The 18,318-nt window shown below is 42.8% G+C and overlaps 2 protein-coding genes across 2 annotated transcripts in view; one reads left to right on the plus strand and one right to left on the minus strand.

Moving 5' to 3' along the window:
- Nucleotides 1-8,932, plus strand: part of Chp1 (calcineurin like EF-hand protein 1) — a 46,949-nt gene extending 38,017 nt beyond the window's left edge. The window contains exons 5-7 of the mRNA XM_004660801.2: nt 1,551-1,612; nt 6,853-6,975; nt 7,102-8,932. Of these exons, the coding sequence (XP_004660858.1) occupies nt 1,551-1,612; nt 6,853-6,975; nt 7,102-7,155 (239 nt within the window). The 3' untranslated portion in view covers nt 7,156-8,932. The remainder of the gene's footprint in view (nt 1-1,550; nt 1,613-6,852; nt 6,976-7,101) is intronic.
- An 8,922-nt stretch (nt 8,933-17,854) lies between these two features.
- Nucleotides 17,855-18,094, minus strand: LOC105944190 (cyclin-dependent kinases regulatory subunit 2-like). The gene has a single exon (XM_045157667.1). It carries the CDS (start codon nt 18,092-18,094, stop codon nt 17,855-17,857), a length of 240 nt encoding a protein of 79 aa, XP_045013602.1.
- Nucleotides 18,095-18,318: the final 224 nt, after the last annotated feature.

An 18,318-nucleotide genomic window follows, 5' to 3' on the forward strand; every position in this document is an offset into this window, starting at 1 on the left:
TTTCAGTATCAGGTATGTCAAAAAAAACTTTTATTGACAACTTCTGTAAGTATAGACAATAAACCATGGTCATTCCCTCTCACTACCTTCATTTTCTCCCCAAAATTCACCCTTCAGTTGGATCCCTTCTTTTTTTTTTTTTTTTTTGGATCCCTACTTTGTAACTAGTCTGTCTTCTTTTTTTTTTTTTTGAAGTAGGGTTTCATTCTAGCCCAGGCTGACCTGGAACTCACTCTGTAATCCTAGGTTGGCCTCAAACTTGTAGTGATCCTCTGCCTCCCAAGTGCTGGGATTAAAGGCATGTGTAAAAACCTTTTTTTTTTTTTTTTTGTTGAGGTAAGGTTTCACCAGGAATTCACTATGTAGTCTCAGGGTGGTCTTGAACTCATGGTGATCCTCCTACCTCTGCTTTCCAAGTGCTGGAATTAAAGGCATGTGCCACCACGCCCGGCTTCTCTTCTATTTTGATGTCATCATTTTTTTCTCCTTGTATTATGAAGGTCTTGTGTAGATAGGGTGAGGCACTGTGAGGTCATGAATATCAAGGCCACTTTGTATCTGGATGACAGCATTTTATGTAGTCTTGCCTTTTCTTTGGCTTTTACATTTCTTCAGACACCTCTTCTGCAGTGAACCCTGAACCTTTGAGGGTATAATAGAGATGTCTCACTTAGTGCTGAACATACCACTGTTATCAGTTCTGTGGTGAAAATTCCTGTTTTTAACCTACAGGACTACCAGCTTTGATTTGAAATTTGACACAGGTTTGCCAAAGTGGCTGTATTTCCAGAGCAATGCTGTGTAGTCAATTGTTATGGTGCCCATGGAGCTCTCATGGTTGGTTTCCTGGGTAGTGCATGGTAAAGTTGATGGTTTGTGGGAGGTAAACTCCCTTACAGAACTACTTGAGGGTCATTTGTGATTGCCCCCTCCCCCCAACATTATAGTACAAGGAAAGGAACATTGTACTTTCTCTAGTAGATTTTCTTTTCTTTTTTTTGTTTTTGGTTTTTCGAGGTAGGGTTTCACTCTAGCTCAGGCTGACCTGGAATTCACTATGTAGTCTCAGGGTGGCCTTGCACTCATTAAAGGTGTGGGCCACCATGCCTGGCTGATTTCTTTCTAATGTATTGGAAAAGAGACCACATTTCATCAAACCTAAGATACTGCCGGACCTGTTGGCACACGCCTTTAATCCCAGTACTCAGGAGGCAGAGGTAGGAGGATCACCATGAGTGCAAGGTCACCCTGAGACTACATAGTGAATTCCAGGTCAGCCTGAGCTAGAGTGAAACCCTACCTTGAAAAACAAAAAAAAAAAAAACAAAAAAACAAAAAAAAAAACCTAAGTTACTTACATCAAGTCTCAGTCTCTTAAATGTTGCAATGTCTTTCAGACATAATGCCCTAAGAGTAATGGCAGCTGTTTTAGGAAGTTTGTAAACTGGCTCTCAGTTTTCTGTCTAATGTCCTTTACATGCTTGTTTAGCTCTTTCTGAAGGAACACACTACTGCAGAATTTCCACTGACTTACTGTATTTTCCCACCAGTTGCTTTCAGACTATATGATTTGGATAAAGATGACAAGATCTCCCGTGATGAGCTGTTGCAGGTATGTTGGAAAAGTTCCAAAACAACTTGTGTTTTGGAACCTGATTGATTGATTGATTTCTTTTTTTTTTTTTTTTGTTTCTTTTTCATGCTCTTTCTCTTTTGATTTGTGTGGTGGTGGTGGTGGTGGTGGTGGTGGTGTGTGTGTGTGTGTGTGTGTGTGTATTGTATGAGGTGTGGGGGGTGGGGTGCCCTATTTACTCATCTGGGGCTGAGTGTGCTTACCCACAGTGGCTGGACTAGACCATTAGTGTCCTGCTCCATCACTTTTCCACCAGGGCTGTGCTTTGAGACTTGGGCTCAGCAGACTGTGATCTTTCTTGTTCTCTGCTCACCTACAGAACTGAGCTTACAAGTATGCCTGGCCACGCCCAGCTGTGCATGTGTGATCCAGAGATTCAAATTCTGGTGGTTCCAGGGCCACATACAGGAAATTCACTTAACCACTGGGCCATTTCTTCAGGCCTGATTGCTTTTTTAAAAAAATTATTTATTTATTTATTTGAGAGAGAGAGAGAGAAAGAGAGAGAGAACACGAACTAGCTAAGAAAGAGAATGGGTGTACCAGGACCTCCAGCCACTGTAACTGAACTCTAGACGCATGTACCCCTTTGTACATCTGGCTTATGTGGGACCTGGGGAATTGAACCTGGGTCCTTTGGCTTTGCAGACAAACACCTAAACCACTAAACCATCTCTCCAGCCCCAGATTGCTTATTTTTATAGATAGGAATTATTCTTCCCTTCAGTAAGCATTTATTTAATCCCTGTTTGAACAGAGTATTGTTGTAGAAAAAGGGCAGAATAGAAGACATGGAAACACTTGAAATAGGTCATTAAGTCTTCCTGACAAATGGTTCTACCATGTAAAAGCTAACTGTGTGTTAGGTGTTGAGTGGTGGAGGCAGAATATATAGTGTGATTCAGATCAGATGACTCAGTTATTGCCACATCAGCTTGTTAGCAGTCAGTTAATTCTGGTAACACTGGGGTCATTTCTGTCACTTCACCTTTCCTTAGACATGCGGTGAGTCCACGGCTGTTAATGCCAGTGTCTCTGAGTCAGCGCTTACTGTCCTTCCTTGTCCATGGATGGCAATCTGCCTTCCAGGTTGTCACTGGATTTCCTCCTGTCACTGTTGCTGCGTAGTTTTCACCTTTTTTTTTTTTTTTTTTTCCGCTTGCCTTTTATTAGTTCAGGATAGGAGAAAACTTTCTTGTTCTGTGGAATCTAGAGGACCCTAGGAGGCTAGTAGATTCATGGATTTCCACGGGGTGAAATCTGTGTTTCAAGATACACCTAAAAAGTGGTTTCTGTCAATCTTAAGCAAATCTGAAGCCATTCAATATCTTTACTTAGAAGTTGACCAGTTTAAGGACCAAGCCCAAATCATCTACATTTTATCTAAGCAAAACTCAAAAGATAATTAGGAGGTCAGTGTTCTTTGCCTCTTGCTTTTGAGGTGGGGCTATCTTCAGTGAGAAGAGTTCATCGTATGAAATGTCAGACTTATGTCTTGTGAGTACAGAAGAAAAAAAGCAGCAGCTACTCTGGAATTGCAGTTTCTGTTAGCGAGTCCAGATCAAGTCAGAAAGATGTGGCGGTGTTTGTTTGTTTTTTGAGGTAGGGTCTTACTTTAGCCCAGGCTGACCTGGAATTTACTATGTAGTCTCAGGGTGGCCTTGAACTTACTCTGACCTCTGCCTCCCCAGTGCTGGGATCCGAGGTGTACATCACCATGCCCAGCCAGAAAGGTGTGTTTGAAATGGAGGATTGATTTTTCTTCTTCTAGTTTTAATGTTACAACTCCCTTTGTTGGGAGGAGGAAAGTAAATATAGGGCTAGAAATAACTTTGTCCCAGTTGTGTTCCTGGACTTTTGAGATATCAAGAAAACTACTTTTAATCTGGGGTGGGGGCGGGACGCTTTTCAGAGAGAGAGGTTTATCTTTCTTGACAAAGTAATTTTTAAAATACTTGTAAATAGGTACTGTTTATTATATATTATTTAATGCTTCAATCTTGATAGTTGCTTATTCCTCATCTCATTTTATAAGGCTTGCATAACTTTGACATGAAAACTTTAGATAGTAAAAGGAAAAAAAATCACCATCCAGCTCCTTATATTCACATAGATAAAAAAATCTCAAACAAATTATTAACACACTGAATCCAGCAATATGTGAACAAGATGCTTTGTCATAGTCAAGATGGGTTTACAGGAGAATTCAAAGTTGATTTATCCAATATGAATCATAATTGTATTAACTATTTAAAAAATAAAAAATGGTTTTATTTTTTCCTTTTTTTCAAGGCAGGGTCTCACTCTAGCTTAGGCTGACCTGGAATTCATCATGTATTATCAGGGTGGCCTTGAACTCATGGTGATCTTCCTTCCTTTGCCTCCTAAGTGCTGGGATTAAAGGCATGCGCCACCACACCCAGCTATAAAAAATGGTCTTTTCCATTGAAAAGGCATTTGATAAAATTTATCATCCATTTATGATTTATAAAACAATAGTCTTATAAATCTAGGAATAGAAGGAAATTTTCTTTTTTCTGTTTGGTTTTTTCAAAGTAGGGTCTCACTCTAGCCCAGGCTGACCTGGAATTCACTGTGGAGTCTCAGGGTGGCCTCAAACTCACAGTGATCCTCCTACCTCTGCCTCCCGAGTGCTGGGATTAAAGGCATGCGCTACCACGCCTGGCGAAATTTTCTTAAATTGACAAGTGTGTATACAAAACTAGGCCTGGTGGCACAGGCTGTAACCCTAAGTATGTGGAAGGCTGAGGCAGGGTATTTACAAGTTTAAGGCCAGCCTAAACTATAGAGTGAATTCAAAGCCAGCCTGGACTTAATGAGACCTAGTTTCAAAAATTAAAAAGGGCTGGAGAGCTGAGCGTGGTTGCACATGCCTTTAATCCCAGCACTCAGGTGGCAGAAATAGGAAGATTGTCATGAGTTCAAGGCCACCCTGAGATTACATAGTGACTTCCAGGTCAGCCTAGGCTAGAGTGAGATCCTACCTCAAAAAATCAGAAAAAAAAAAAAAAAAAGGCTGGAGAAATGGCTTAGTGGTTAAAATGCTTGCCTGTATAGCCTAAGGACCAAGGCTCGCTTCCCCAATGCCCACATAAGCCAGATGCGTAAGGTGGCGCATATGTCTGGAATTAGTTTGCAGCAGCTAAAGGCCCTGGCTTGCCCATTCTTTCTATGTATCTGCCATTCTCTCTTTCTCTCTGTCCCCCCCTGCTTCTTTCTTTCTCTCAAATAAATAAAATATTTTTTATTTTTTCTCTTTGTAATATTTTTATTTATTTGAGAGAGAGAAAGAGGCATGGAGAAAGAGAGAGGGAGAGAATGGGCATGCTAGGGTCTCTAGCCCCTGCAAACAAACTCTAGATGCATGTATCTCCTTGGCTTGTACCATCTGGCTTACATGGGTGTTGGAGAATTGAATTGAAGCCTGTTGGCTTTGCAGGCAAACGCCTTAACCACTAAGTCATTTCTCCAAACCTCAAATAAGTAAAAATATTTTTAAAAAAATTTTAAAAATAGCCAGGCATGGTTGTGCATGCCTTTAATCCCTGCACTAGGGAGGCAGAGGTAGGAGGATTGCTGTGAGTTTGAGGCCAGTCTGATGCTACATAGTGAATTCTAAGTCATCCTAGGTTAGGGAAGATCCTATGTGTTTGTAGTGGCTGGAGGCACTGGTGTACCCATTCTCTCTGTCTGTCTTCTATATGTCTCTCTCTCTTTACAAATAATTAAATTAAAACAAAAACAAAAATAAGAACAAATTTTAAAAGGAGGAAGAAAAAAAGTAAAAGATGGTTGAAGATGTGAGAATGTAAATGCTTGCCTAGAATGTGTGAGGCCCTCACTTCAACTTCTAGGATCACAAAAGGGAGACCAAAAAAATAGAAACAATGATTAAATTAATGATAAAGTTTTCTATTTGGTAATAAACTTTCTAAATATATATATTCATATTCATTTATTTGAGAGAGACATAGAGAATGGGCGCAGCCAGGGCCTCCAGCGACTACAAACTCCAGACGCATGCACCCCTTGTGCATCTGGCTTATGTGGGTCCTGGGGAATTGAACCTGGGTTCTTTGGCTTTACAGGCAAACGCTTTAACCGCTAAGCCATTCCTCCAGCCACTAATTTTTTTTTTTTTTTTCCCAAGGTAGGGTTTCACTCTAGCTCAGGCTGACCTAGAATTCATTGTGTAGTCTCAGGGTGGTCTTGAACTCATGGTGATCCTCCTACCTCTGCCTCCCGAGTGCTGGGATTAAAGGTGCGTGCCACCACACCCGCGTCCCCTAAATATTTTTAATAGTTTATTTATTTTAGAGAGAGAATGGGTGTACCAGGGCCTCTAGCCACTGCAAATAATCTCCAACACATGTTCCACCTTGTGCATCTGGATGAGTATTGGGGAATCAAACCTGGGTTGTTGGGCTTTGCAGGCAAGTACCGTAACCACGGAGCCATCTCACTAGCTCTGGTAATAAACTTTCTATTGGGGCAATAAGTCACAGTGTGGACCTTTGGCAGGAACAGTAGCCTGGAAATAGAAGCCTGAGAAGACATGTCATTGCCACTAGTTCCTAGGACTTCAGACTTTGGTAGTCCCAACTTCATTAATGGACTGAATTAGGTAATCTTTAGAACACACCACTCCTGTTCCCCCACCCAACCTCCAACACAACAATTTTGCAAATGTACAACCCAGTTTTTTGTTGTTGTTGTTTGTTTTTGTTTTTTTGAGGTAAGGGTTTCACTGTAGCCAAGGCTAACCTGTATTTCACTATGTAGTCTCATGCTGTCCTTAAACTCACAGTCATCCTCCTATCTCTGCCTTCCAAGTGCTGAGATTAAAGGCATGTGCCACCACACCTGGCTTCAACCCAGTTTTTTTGTGTGTGAAATCAGAGATACGGAACCCAGGCACTCATGCATGCTAGGCAGACACTTTCCTCTAAGCTATGCTCACAGCTCGCACACCAGATGTACACATCAAATAAATAAATAAAAAATTTTGGGAATGTGTTAAAATGAAATGGAAAACAAAATAAAATACAGTGGCTTAAGTGAGAAGCTGAGGATTTCCGTTTTCTAGCTGTTAACTTCGAGGGAATCAAAGGAAGATTGATTGAGTTGGCCTTATATCTAATAAAGTAAGGTTCTCTTTCACCCCTAGCCCTTCATAATTCCAGGCTCTTTGTTTGCAGGTCCTACGCATGATGGTTGGAGTAAATATCTCAGATGAGCAGCTGGGCAGCATCGCAGACAGGACAATCCAGGAAGCTGATCAGGATGGGGACAGTGCCATATCTTTCACAGAATTTGTTAAGGTCTATCAATCACCTCTTGATTTTAAGTTAAATTTTGCACAGGAGGGAGGGGCAGACTGGGGTCTGGAAAAGTGCTTGAAAGTGTTAATACTCTTCATAATTTTTTTTTTAATCTTTCAATCCCAGGTTTTGGAGAAGGTGGATGTTGAACAGAAAATGAGTATCCGATTTCTTCACTAAAAGGGCAGAGACACATTGTCCTTGCTTTCTAGTATTTAAGAACTGGAACCTAAGCATCCTCTTCTTCTCCAGCCCCACCCACCTCACCTTATTATCTCCTTCCTCCCAGGGTATGGCTCTTGCATGACAGCCCCAAATCTCTTCTGTCCACATAAACCTACCTTTGGTGTACAAACAGGGTGTTACAGAGTGGTGCCCTCAGTCCATGTCTGTTCAGGATCCATCACCAGTTCTTCACGAGCAAGTGCATCTCTCCCTGTTCAGCTGTTGAATGACATCTGTCTGTTCAGTTGAGGACATGGGAGGGACTCATGCCAAGAGCCAGCTGGCACAGCTTCCAGTGGCTGGAGACTGCGGCCATGCTGCCTTCCCTGCAGTGAGGCTTCAGCGTGCTCCTGCATCCTTCTTACACGTCCTTTGCTTCCTACTTCCCTGCCACACAGCCTTTCGTTCGCTCCTCTTTATTGCGCCTTGAGATTCTCTCTGTTGTACTGGAAACTCCAGGCTCTGCTGTTAAACCCATTTCTGACTTGGCAGAATAGTTCAGGGGCCTGGCACTTTTGTTCTCTTTCACTTAGTGGGTCTCTGAGTGTTGCCTTTCAAGGAACTATTGAGTATCCAGTACTTCTCTTGGAAGAATGAGGCTCTGTCTTGGTCCCCTGCACAGCACTGTTGTCAAAAGGCTTTTGGGTGGAGATGTCCCTCTTGGAAGGTAGCCTTTAGCCACGTTTCCTAGGTGGCTTCCTAGGTCACTCTACCTCCAGCCGCTGATTCTCTGCTTACATCCTTACACGCCTCCTTATGCAAGTATAGTGTTGGTGATCCCGAAAAGAGGCATTGCCTGCAGGTTTGCTTCACTTTGGGACACCGTCTTCACCAGTGACTGCTGACGTGTGCTGGGGAACTGCTCATGGCAGAGTGAACATGGAGGTGAGGCACCCTGTAAAGCTGCCTGCATCCACTCTGCAGCAGACTAATGTGCTACAGAAGTGCCTGACTTACCCCAGTGCAAAGAAGGAAAGATTGTCCTCAATGTCCCTAACATTTTGTACAAAATTCTTTGTGAGTTTGAGACATGCAAACGATAATGTTGGAAGCCATATTCAGCCCCTAACACAGGTCAGAAACATTGAATGTATTATCTCATTAGTTTCTTGGTCACATGACCTCCCTTGCTCCTTGGGTAAACCACTGCAAATCCCTTAGAAGCTCAAATGCTAGCACTGGTGGCACTTCCTAATATGGCAGTACAGGTCTTTGAGTAAGCTAGAGCAACTTTTCTGCTAAAGTCAGCTTAGAGTAGACTTCGTGGAGTCAGGCTCTTCCCACCCTGTGTCTGTATGAGTCTATTCATCTATGTGCCCTTGGCTGGTACTTTCTCTGATGTATTACTTCCTTGCTTGCTTGTTTCCTTGCTTTGGAAGGCTATCCAAGATATGGAAACAGTTATTCAGCAATTAAGTTGCTTAAAAAAATGGGTAAATGTGGGAACCGGGGATTGGCCAGGTTGAGTGGCTTAAGTATATATGAATGAGTAATTCTTCATGAAGTATCAGTCTGACTTTGTGATCAAATAATGTATAGGAATTGAATTGTCTGATACTGATGTGTTATCGAGGTACGTCAGAGGCTTCTTGATTTACATATTTAAGGTTCCTAAAATTATGCCATCCCTTTGGCTGTATAGCAAACTGTTTTAATCCACAGTTGTGCCTTATTGTCCCATTAATTGTGTTCCTCAGTCCATCAATAAATACTTGTGGTTAAAACAAAACAATTTGGTTGACTTTTGTCTCTTTTATAATAACTTTATATAACCAAGTTTGCAGTCCCAGATGGTGTCTCCAGGCTCAGGTTTCTGTCTATACTCTCAGTTGAAGTGTCCTCGGCTACAGTGTGAAGTGGAAGCATTCATCTACGGCCACACTCTGCTGAAAGGCAGTGTTTCAGCTTTAACTGCTTCCTGACTGTTCCCAGTAAGGCTCAGTTTCTTTTTTCTGTTTTTATTTATTTATTTACTTGTTTGCTTTTCTGTGTAAGCTGTTGCAGTCAGGTTTGGGTTGCTGGCAAAAATCAAGACCAAGAGCAGATTGTGGGAACAAAGGTTTATTTTGGCTTACAGGCTTGAAGGGAAGCTGCATAATGGCAGGAAAAAGGATGGCATGAGCTGATGGTGGACATCACCCCCTGGCCCACATCAGGTGGACAACAGGAACAGGAGAGTATGTCAAACACTGGCAAGGAGAAACTGGCTATAATACCCATAAGTCCACCCCCAACAATACACTACCTCCAGGAGGCATTAATTCCTAAATCTCCATCAGTTGGGAACCTGCCAGGCTCCTCCCCAGCAGGTAGTGCCGAGGAAGGACCAGGCCCGCTGGGTCCTCCCAATGGGTTCGGTGAACGTCAGATGACTCAGGACCTCTCCTACTCACCAGAGAAAAACCACACTGATTCGGGAGTCTTGTCCAAGCAGGAACTTGCTTTATTGTTATAGGCAGTCATATTCCAGGATGGGGGGAGAGGTAAGGGCCAATAGTAAACCGCAACCTTTGAGATGATTGGTCCCAAGTGCGCGGGAATTCCAACTCTTACTGGGAAGTAGCAGGCCAGAAACCATTAGGCATCTTGCTGAGTCATAGCTGGCCAGAGGCAGATCACCAAACTTTAGCTAGGCTCAGGAAGTTCTCATGCCTGGGCCTCTCAAGGCCCAACAGGAACCTAGCATTCAGAACACCTAAGTTTATGGGGGATACCTGAATCAAACCACCATATTCTGCCCCAGACCCCCTGAATTAGTCAGGGTTCTCTAGAGGAACAGAACTGCTAGAATGAATTATTTTAAAAAGGGGATTTGCCGGGCGTGGTGGCGCACGCCTTTAATCCCAGCACTTGGGAGGCAGAGGTAGGAGGATCGCCGCAAGTTCGAGGCCACCCTGAGACTACAGAGTTAATTCCAGGTCAGCCTGGACCAGAGTGAGACCCTACCTCGAAAAACCAAAAAGAAAATAAAAATAAAAAAAATAAAAAGGGGATTTATTGGATCAGCTTATAGTAGTCCAATAGCAGTTGCAGGCCCGAGAATCACCGAGCCTGGTAGCTGCTCAGTCCTTGTGTCCAGAAGCCTCAGCAGTCCCGACCCAGCACTGCAGATGGTGCTGGAAAGCCTGGAGGCTTCCTGAGGAGCCGTCTTCAGTTGATGCTGGTCTTCAGTCCTCACCGGTCTTCAATCCACGCTGGAAGGTAGCGAGCAGCTCTGGCAGCCAAGTGGAAGGAAGGAAGGAAGAGCCTCTTTTCACCCAGAGCTTCCTTATATCAAGTCCCCCTCTGAGCGGGGCCGCCCACTCTAGTGGAAGGACTCACTCTGGGGGAAGGACTTCCTCCTTTAGTTGATCCTTCCTAGAAGCAACCTCTGAGACTCATCGGAAAGGGATTTCTGTGGATTACTAAACAGATCAAGTTGACAACACCTTAACTATCACACCCCCATATACTGGTAACCACCCATGATGTAAAATGCAATGCATTCAGTCCATCTTTAAAAGTCCCCATAGTTTTTATCAGTCGTGATAATGTTTAAACATTCCCATAATCCAAGGTCATTTAACTGAGCCATAATACCACAAAATCCCCCTCCCACACCCCATAATGGCACATAATAGGCATTCACACTGCAAAAGATGGCATTGGGCATAGCAAAGAAATATTCAACGAATACAAGACTTAAACAGGGCAAACATAAAACTCTGGAGTTCCAATTCTTCTCTTCCAACTAGGCTGCTCACAGTCCTAGGAAACTTTTTATCAAGACCGGAAGCTGTCATTACTGGAAGCTGTCTTGTGGTCCTGGCCTCTCCATTGCAACCCATGATTCATCCTCATGGCTTCATGCAGGCAAACCTGCTTCATGCTGCCCGTGGCCATTTCGAAAACACAAGGCCATGTTGCAAATTCAGTGACCCTCTCTTTCCTGCATTTCTTATAATCCGTAATACCAGGTGGGGTGTCAATTTGTTTAATCCAGGGGGGAATAAAGCAGACTTTGAAAAATGGGACACTCCTTCAGCATTCAGCCCCCCTCAAAAGACTACACTCTTACTGTTGCCCCAGTGCAGTTCAGTTGGCCCAATCCCAGTGGTTGTAATCTCATATAATTGCAGCTGAACAGGCAGGAGGTTCAGCCCAAAGATTTAATTTCTGTGCGATATCCCTCTGCTCACACCAGTCCATTTCTACACAATTCAATCCTGCACAAATTCTCAGGACACAGGCATAATAGCAAGCCTCTCACATAAGCTGCTTCTAGCTCAGTCCAAGCAAAGCTCTTTCTCACTCTCATAAACCAAATCTCATAGTCCATAGTTCTTCTTGCATTCAGGTCTTTCAACTCTGACCAGAGTAGTCCATCAAGCTGTACTTACAGCACTGCATGGCATCTCTTCAGCCAAGGTTTCAAATCTTTTCACATTTCTATTGAAAATCAGCTCCAAAATGCCAAAGCCATAGAATCAGGTGTCTCACAACAATCCCACTCCTCTGGTACCAACTTTACTGTTGCAGTCAGGTTCGCATTGGTCTGCCTCTTTCTCTCTGTCACCCTTAAATAAATAAATAAATAAAAATTTTAAAATGTATATGAAGTGTATGTGAAATATATGTAAGTGAAGATACCATGATGAAACCTATTCCTTTGTATGCTAGATTAGATATAGATAGATGGACTGAATTTTGAATCTTGAAATAAACCCTCACATTTATAATCAGCTGGTCCTTGACAGGCTACCTAGCAGTTCAGTGTGACAAAGAATCCTGTTTTGGTACAACGAAAGCAATTGAATATTCACAAGTGAAAGAATGACTTTGGACTCCTGCCTCAAAGCATATATAAAATTTAACTCAAAAGGTATCAAAGTCAGCCTTAGCTGCATAGCAGGTTTCAGGCTTCTAGCCTGGGCTACATGAGACCTTGTCTCAAAAAAAGAAATACAGGGACTGTAGAGATGGCTTAGTGGTTAAGGTGCTTGCCTGCAAAGCCTAAGGATACAGATACGATTCCTCAGGACCAGATGCACAAGGTGGCACAAGTGTCTGGAGTTCATTTACAGTGACAGTATGCCCTGGTGCACCCATTCTCTCTTCTCCCTTCTCTCTCCCTCTCTTTATCTCTTTATCACTCAAATAAAAAATTAAAAAGCGGGGGCTGAGGGATGGCTTAGCAGTTAAGGCATTTGTCTGCAAAGCCAAAGGACCCAGGATTGATTCCCCAGGGGTCACGTTAGCCAGATGCACAAGGGAGCGCATGCATCTGGAGTTCGTTTGCAGTGGCTGGAGGCCCTAGCACACCCATTCTCCCTCTCCCCCCCCCCCCCCTCTCTCTCTCTCTCTCTCTCTCTCTCTCTCTCTCTCTCTCCTACACACACTCTTTCTCTGTCAAATAAATAAATAAAAATATTAAAAAAGAAAAGAGAGAGCCAGGCGTGGTGGCAAATGCCTTTAATCCTAGCACTTGGGAGGTGGAGGTAGGAGGATCACCATGAGTTTGAGGCCACGCTGAGACTACATAGTGAATTCCAGGTCAGCTTGAGCTAGTGAAACCCTACCTTGAAAAAAAAGAAAAGAAAGAAAGGTAGGTAGATTGGAATAATTAGAGTTGGAGAGAGTTCAGTTGTAGAACATGTACTTAGTATCCACAAGGCCTAAGAAAAGACAAAAGTTGAGACATGGTCTTGCTACGGTAGCCCAGGCTGGCCTCAAATTCACCATCATCCTGCTTCAGCATTCCAAGTGCTGGGATTATATATGTGTTTCATCATGTCTAACTGAATTTACTTATTTCAGTACTGGGAATTGAACACAGGACTTGGTGCATGTTAAGGAAGCATTTACCACTGAGTTGTCTATATTCCTAGCCCTAAATAACCCAGTTTGTGTGTGTCTGTGCATATGGACACGCATGTGCCACAGTGCAGATGTAGAAGTCAGGGAACAACCTCAGGGTGTCATCCTCTCCCTCCACCTTGTCTGAGACAGGGTCTCTTGTTTTGCCACTGGGAAGGCTAGACAAGCTGGCCCTCAAACCCTCCCCCTACCCCCTGTAGGGTCTCTCTCCAGCCAGGGTTGACCTGGAATTCACTATGTAGTCTCAGGGTGGCCTTGAATTCATAGTGATTCTCCTACCTCTGCCTCTTGAGTGCTGGGATTAAAGGTGTATGCTATCATGCCTGGCTTCTTCTGTTTTTTATTTTTATTTATTTGAGAGAAAGAGAGAAATAGGCAGGTAGAGAGAGAGAGGGAGAGAAGGGGCATGCCAAGGCCTTTGGCTGCTACAAGTGAATTTCTGACACATGTATCCCATTGTGCATATGGCTTATGTGCATCCTGGAGAATTAAACCTGGGTCCTTTGGCTTTGCAGGCAAGTGCCTTAACTGCTAAGCCGCCTCTCCAGTCCAAGCCTCTGGATTTGTCCAACTCTGTCTTGCTTTGCCTTAGGTGTACTGTGATTAAGGACACATTGGCCACTTTGCATCTGGCTTTATGTGGTCTGGTGATTTGAACACTGATTGACAGGCTGTGGATTAAGTACCTTTAACCACTGAGCCCCTAAACAACCTGATTAAAAAATGAGCAAGTGGGCTGGAGAGATGGCTTAGCGGTTAAGCGCTTGCCTGTGAAGCCTAAGGACCCCGGTTCGAGGCTCGATTCCCCAGGTCCCACGTTAGCCAGATGCACAAGGGGGCGCATGCGTCTGGAGTTCGTTTGCAGAGGCTGGAAGCCCTGGCGCGCCCATTCTCTCTCTCTCCCTCTGTCTGTCTTTCTCTCTGTGTCTGTCGCTCTCAAATAAATAAATAAAAATTAAAAAAAAAACAAAACAAAAAAATGAGCAAGTTATACAGTGGAGTTCTATTCAGTGGTAAAGAAAAACGAAGTTACGCAATTTGCAGAAAAATGGATGGATCTGCAAAGGATTATACTAAGTGAGGTAACCCAGGCCCAGAAAGCCAAGCGCCACATGTTCTCCCTCATATGTGGATCCTAGCTACAGATGATTGGGCTTCTGCGTGAGAAGGAAAATACTTAGTAGCAGAGGCCAGTAAGTTAAAAAGTAGATATAAAGGGAAGAGAAAGGAAGGGAGGAGTGTACTTAATAGGTTGATATTGTATATATGTAAGTACAATGATTGAGATGGGGAGGTAATATGATGGAGAATGGGATTTCAAAGGGGAAAGTGGGGGGGTGGGTATTACCATGGGATATTTTTTATAATTATGGAAAATGTTAATAAAAATTGCGAAAAGGGAAAAAAAAATGAGCAAGAGCCAGGTGTGGTAGTGCATGCCTTTAATCCCAGCACTTGGAAGGCAGAGGTAGGACCATCACTATGATGAATTTGAGGCCATCCTGGGACTACAGAGTTAGTTCCAGGTTAGCCTGGGCTAGAGTGAGTCCTTACCTTCAAAATATCCTCCCCCCCATACTCCAAATAACAAGATGGAGTTGTATTTTTTAAATTGATTTGAGACTTGAGAGAGAGAGAGAGAAAGTATGGGATCCCAGGGCCGCCTCTTGCTGCAATTGAATTCTAGACACATGGGCCACTTTTTTGCATCTACCTTTATTTGGGTACTGTGGAGTCAAACCCTGACTGTTAGGCTTTTCAAGCAAGTGTCCTTCTCTGCTAAGCCATCTCTCCAGCCCCAAAGGTGTAATTTTACAAACTCACACTAAGGGCTATGGATGTAGCTCAGTTGTTAGAGGACTTGCCTAGTGTGAATGAAGCCCTGGACTTGATCCCTAGCATCACACAAACGAGGCTTGGTGGCACATGCCTTTAATCCCAGCACATGGGAGAAAGAGGCAAGAAGATCAAGGTCATCTTCGGTACAGAGCAAATTGGAAGTCAGCCTACTCTATATCAGACTCAGTCTCAAAAATAAAACAAATTTGGAACTCTTTTCCATTGCCGATAGACATGTTAAGGTAGTTTGGAAAATAGCTTTTTATTTATTTTTTATTATTATTTATTAGTTTTCTTTTCCACAAATACAGGCAGTTTGGTACCATTGTTTAGGTTCATCCATGATCTACCCCCTCCCAATGGACCCTCCTTGTTGATATAAATGGGTAGTGCATTGTGGAGTTAGTCCACAGTTATTGGTATGATAAATGTCTCTGCATATCATGACCCAACATGTGACTCTGACATTCTTTCCGCCCCCTCTTCCGCAAAATTTCCCTGAGCCATGTTGGGTTCATTTTTGGTCTGCTTCATGCTGAAGTGTTGGGGGCCTCTGATTTGGTAGGAGGAGTTGATTTTTCTCTGTGTTGGTCTCCTTCCCCTTTGTGCTGGTATCCAGTTCATCAGGAAAACATCACCCTTGCTTGTTTCGCCAATTGTCCTTAGTTTCATCTGGGCCCCTTTTGAGGTAGGTTGGGGCAGCTCTCTCCTTAGGATCTGCATCTATCTGAAAAAGAGAAGCAGATTCTCCAATGGAGAGTAAGTTAGCACCTGTAAAATTGAGATAACACTTTGTTTTTATTTTTTTAAATTTTATTTATTTATTTATTTGTTTATTTGTTTATTTGAGAGCGACAGACACACAGAGAAAGACAGATAGAGGGAGAGAGAGAGAATGGGCGCGCCAGGGCTTCCAGCCTCTGCAAACGAACTCCAGATGCGTGTGCCCCCTTGTGCACTGGCTAACATGGGACCTGGGGAACTGAGCCTCGAACCGGGGTCCTTAGGCTTCACTGCTAAGCCATCTCTCTAGCCCCAACACTTACGTTTTTGATAGAGTTTAATAGGTGTAGGCCCTCGAAAATAGCTTTTTAAATGGACTGTTATAACCTGCAGTTGCATTCCTAGGGACATACCGAAGAGAAATGAAAGCAACAAAATCGTATAGGAATGTTTGTAGGTTCATTACTCATAACATCCAAAAAGTAGAAACAAATGTCCAGCATCTGATGAATGGATGAATGAAATAGGTTTGTAGCTAACATGGCAGGTTGTCAAAAATTAAGTATTGATACTTTCTGAAACATAAACCTTAAAAAATGTTAAGCGAAAGAAGTCAGAGTTATGGGGTCTGGTGTCGCACAAGTAAGACCATCAACTCGTGGAATGTGAGGCAAAGTTTTATTGGGCAATAAAGAAAGTAAGGAGTTAATGAGAAGTGAGTACACAGCAAACTGGTCCTTCTTGAGGTCAAGGGAACCCAGGTAGATGGAGTTGGATTTTCTCAGGACCATCTGAGCATGAGCTGGCTGGGATTTTCTTCCAGAACTGGGCGTTGAATGGCACAGTAGTGTTTGACATGGCCTGAATCTGTTTCCATATGGCTTGTAAAACAGATGAGATATTAGCAGAGTTATCAGAAACACAAAGAACATTTAACCTTGATAATAGAGAGCCATTGGGTGTCATTAAAGGCTGTACAAATATATTTTTGGTCTCAGAGTTTATATTTTAGATTTGAAAATAACCCTTTTGACATCTATAGTTGTTTTTTTCTTTATTATAGAATTAAAACTACTACGTGTGGGGAAAAATGTCTTAAGGTCTTATTTGTTTCCCCTCTTGAAAAAGCTCTTGATTACATAATAGGTCATTCATATATTTAAGGTATTTTTTATCTTTGGTTATACATTTCTCTCTGAGTGTTTTAAGACCAAGCAGATAGCCAAAATTTAATCAGGGATTAATTTTGGAGGTCACTAATGGCTCTCCAAAGGAGACTTTAGGGACCCAGGAGTAGCCCCATAGCTTACTGGTGTTTTCTGTCTGTTAGGAGGAGTCAGGACCATGCTGGCCAAGTAGTTTTCCCTTCTGTGGGAAGGCAATAGGACTGACTGCTCTTCAATTGTGGCTGTCTTGTTTCACACTGTATACTAATTTTCGTTTGGGTCTCCGTATCCTCTCTGCTCAGGAAGACAGATGATTTACCAGGGGCCAGTGTAGGAGGGTCCCATCATCTCCAGTGGCCTCATGACCTGGGAGCACAGGACAAAATATTGGCGCCTTTTGCTCCGATGATTCCAATTGGCTTTGGCTTCTACACAGGTGATTAACACACTTAGAAAGGAAGTTACACCAGCCTGGATGTATGTACATAGGGAGCACATTTGATTATTGAAATAGATTTAAAGAATGGCACAGAGCTTCTTAAAATCATTTTGTCCAACCTTTTAAAATTTTTTCCTTTGGCAGCATAAGCCATATCTGAGGCATAGAGGTGGGTGCATCTCATACTTTAACTATCTAATAGCTATAAATACAGGCAGAACCTGTTACCAGTCTTGAAAACAATACCAATTAACTTACAAACCAACCAACCAATTAATTTAACCTAGAAAGTGTTAGAAAAATAAAAATAAGACAGTATGAAGTCTTAGCACCTGTGTTTGAAAACATTTTTTTTAAATGCAACATACAAACTTTATTTAACAAAAGTAACAGGTAAAGTCAAACAGGCACTTATATTAAGAGAAAAACTGACTAGAAACTATCTTAAACACCTTACAATAACCTACTTGCAGTTGCATTTACTGAGCTCTGTTGCTGTGAAGAATACAGCTCATGCACAGGTATGGATGAATCATTTGTACATTTGTCAAGTATTCACTGAATACTACACCCTTATATACACACACATGTACATTCAAATGGAAAAAGATTTGAGGATCCAAGATGTACTTCATTTTTGTTGTTCTTGTGTAAGAGGTCGTCTAAAGAGAAGAATGTGCGATTCTGACTCATGAATCCTGTAATGAACCCATCCCAGACTCTGTTGGACACCAAGTCTCCTCCACTCCTCTTCAGACACGAGATGGGTCTTAGGTACTTGTTTAGAGAGTTCTCTGGGTAACATGACATGCCGGTACTCATAGTGCCCATCAAAGTACTTGCTAGAGTAGTAAATCTGCTTGTGGGCCATCCTCCTGGTGCGCACAGCGGCGGAACACAAAGCGTACCAAGCGAGTGTACCAGCGAACATGACCGCTCCCAAGCAGCTCAACGACTCATCTTTGAAAACCTTTTTTTTTTTGGGGGGGGGGGGATATTTTTATTTATTTGAGAGACAGAAGAAAGAGAGAGGGAAGGAGAGAGGAAGAGGGAGGGGATGTCTACACGGGGGCCTCCTGCCACTGTACTTAGTGC

The sequence above is a fragment of the Jaculus jaculus genome, chromosome 8 (assembly GCF_020740685.1).
Source record: "Jaculus jaculus isolate mJacJac1 chromosome 8, mJacJac1.mat.Y.cur, whole genome shotgun sequence".
NCBI classification, from domain to species: domain Eukaryota; kingdom Metazoa; phylum Chordata; class Mammalia; order Rodentia; family Dipodidae; genus Jaculus; species Jaculus jaculus.

Coding starts and splice junctions, on each gene's coding strand:
- LOC105944190 (XM_045157667.1), bottom strand. CDS start 18,094: ATGGCCCACAAGCAGATTTACTACTCTAGCAAGTACTTTGATGGGCAC.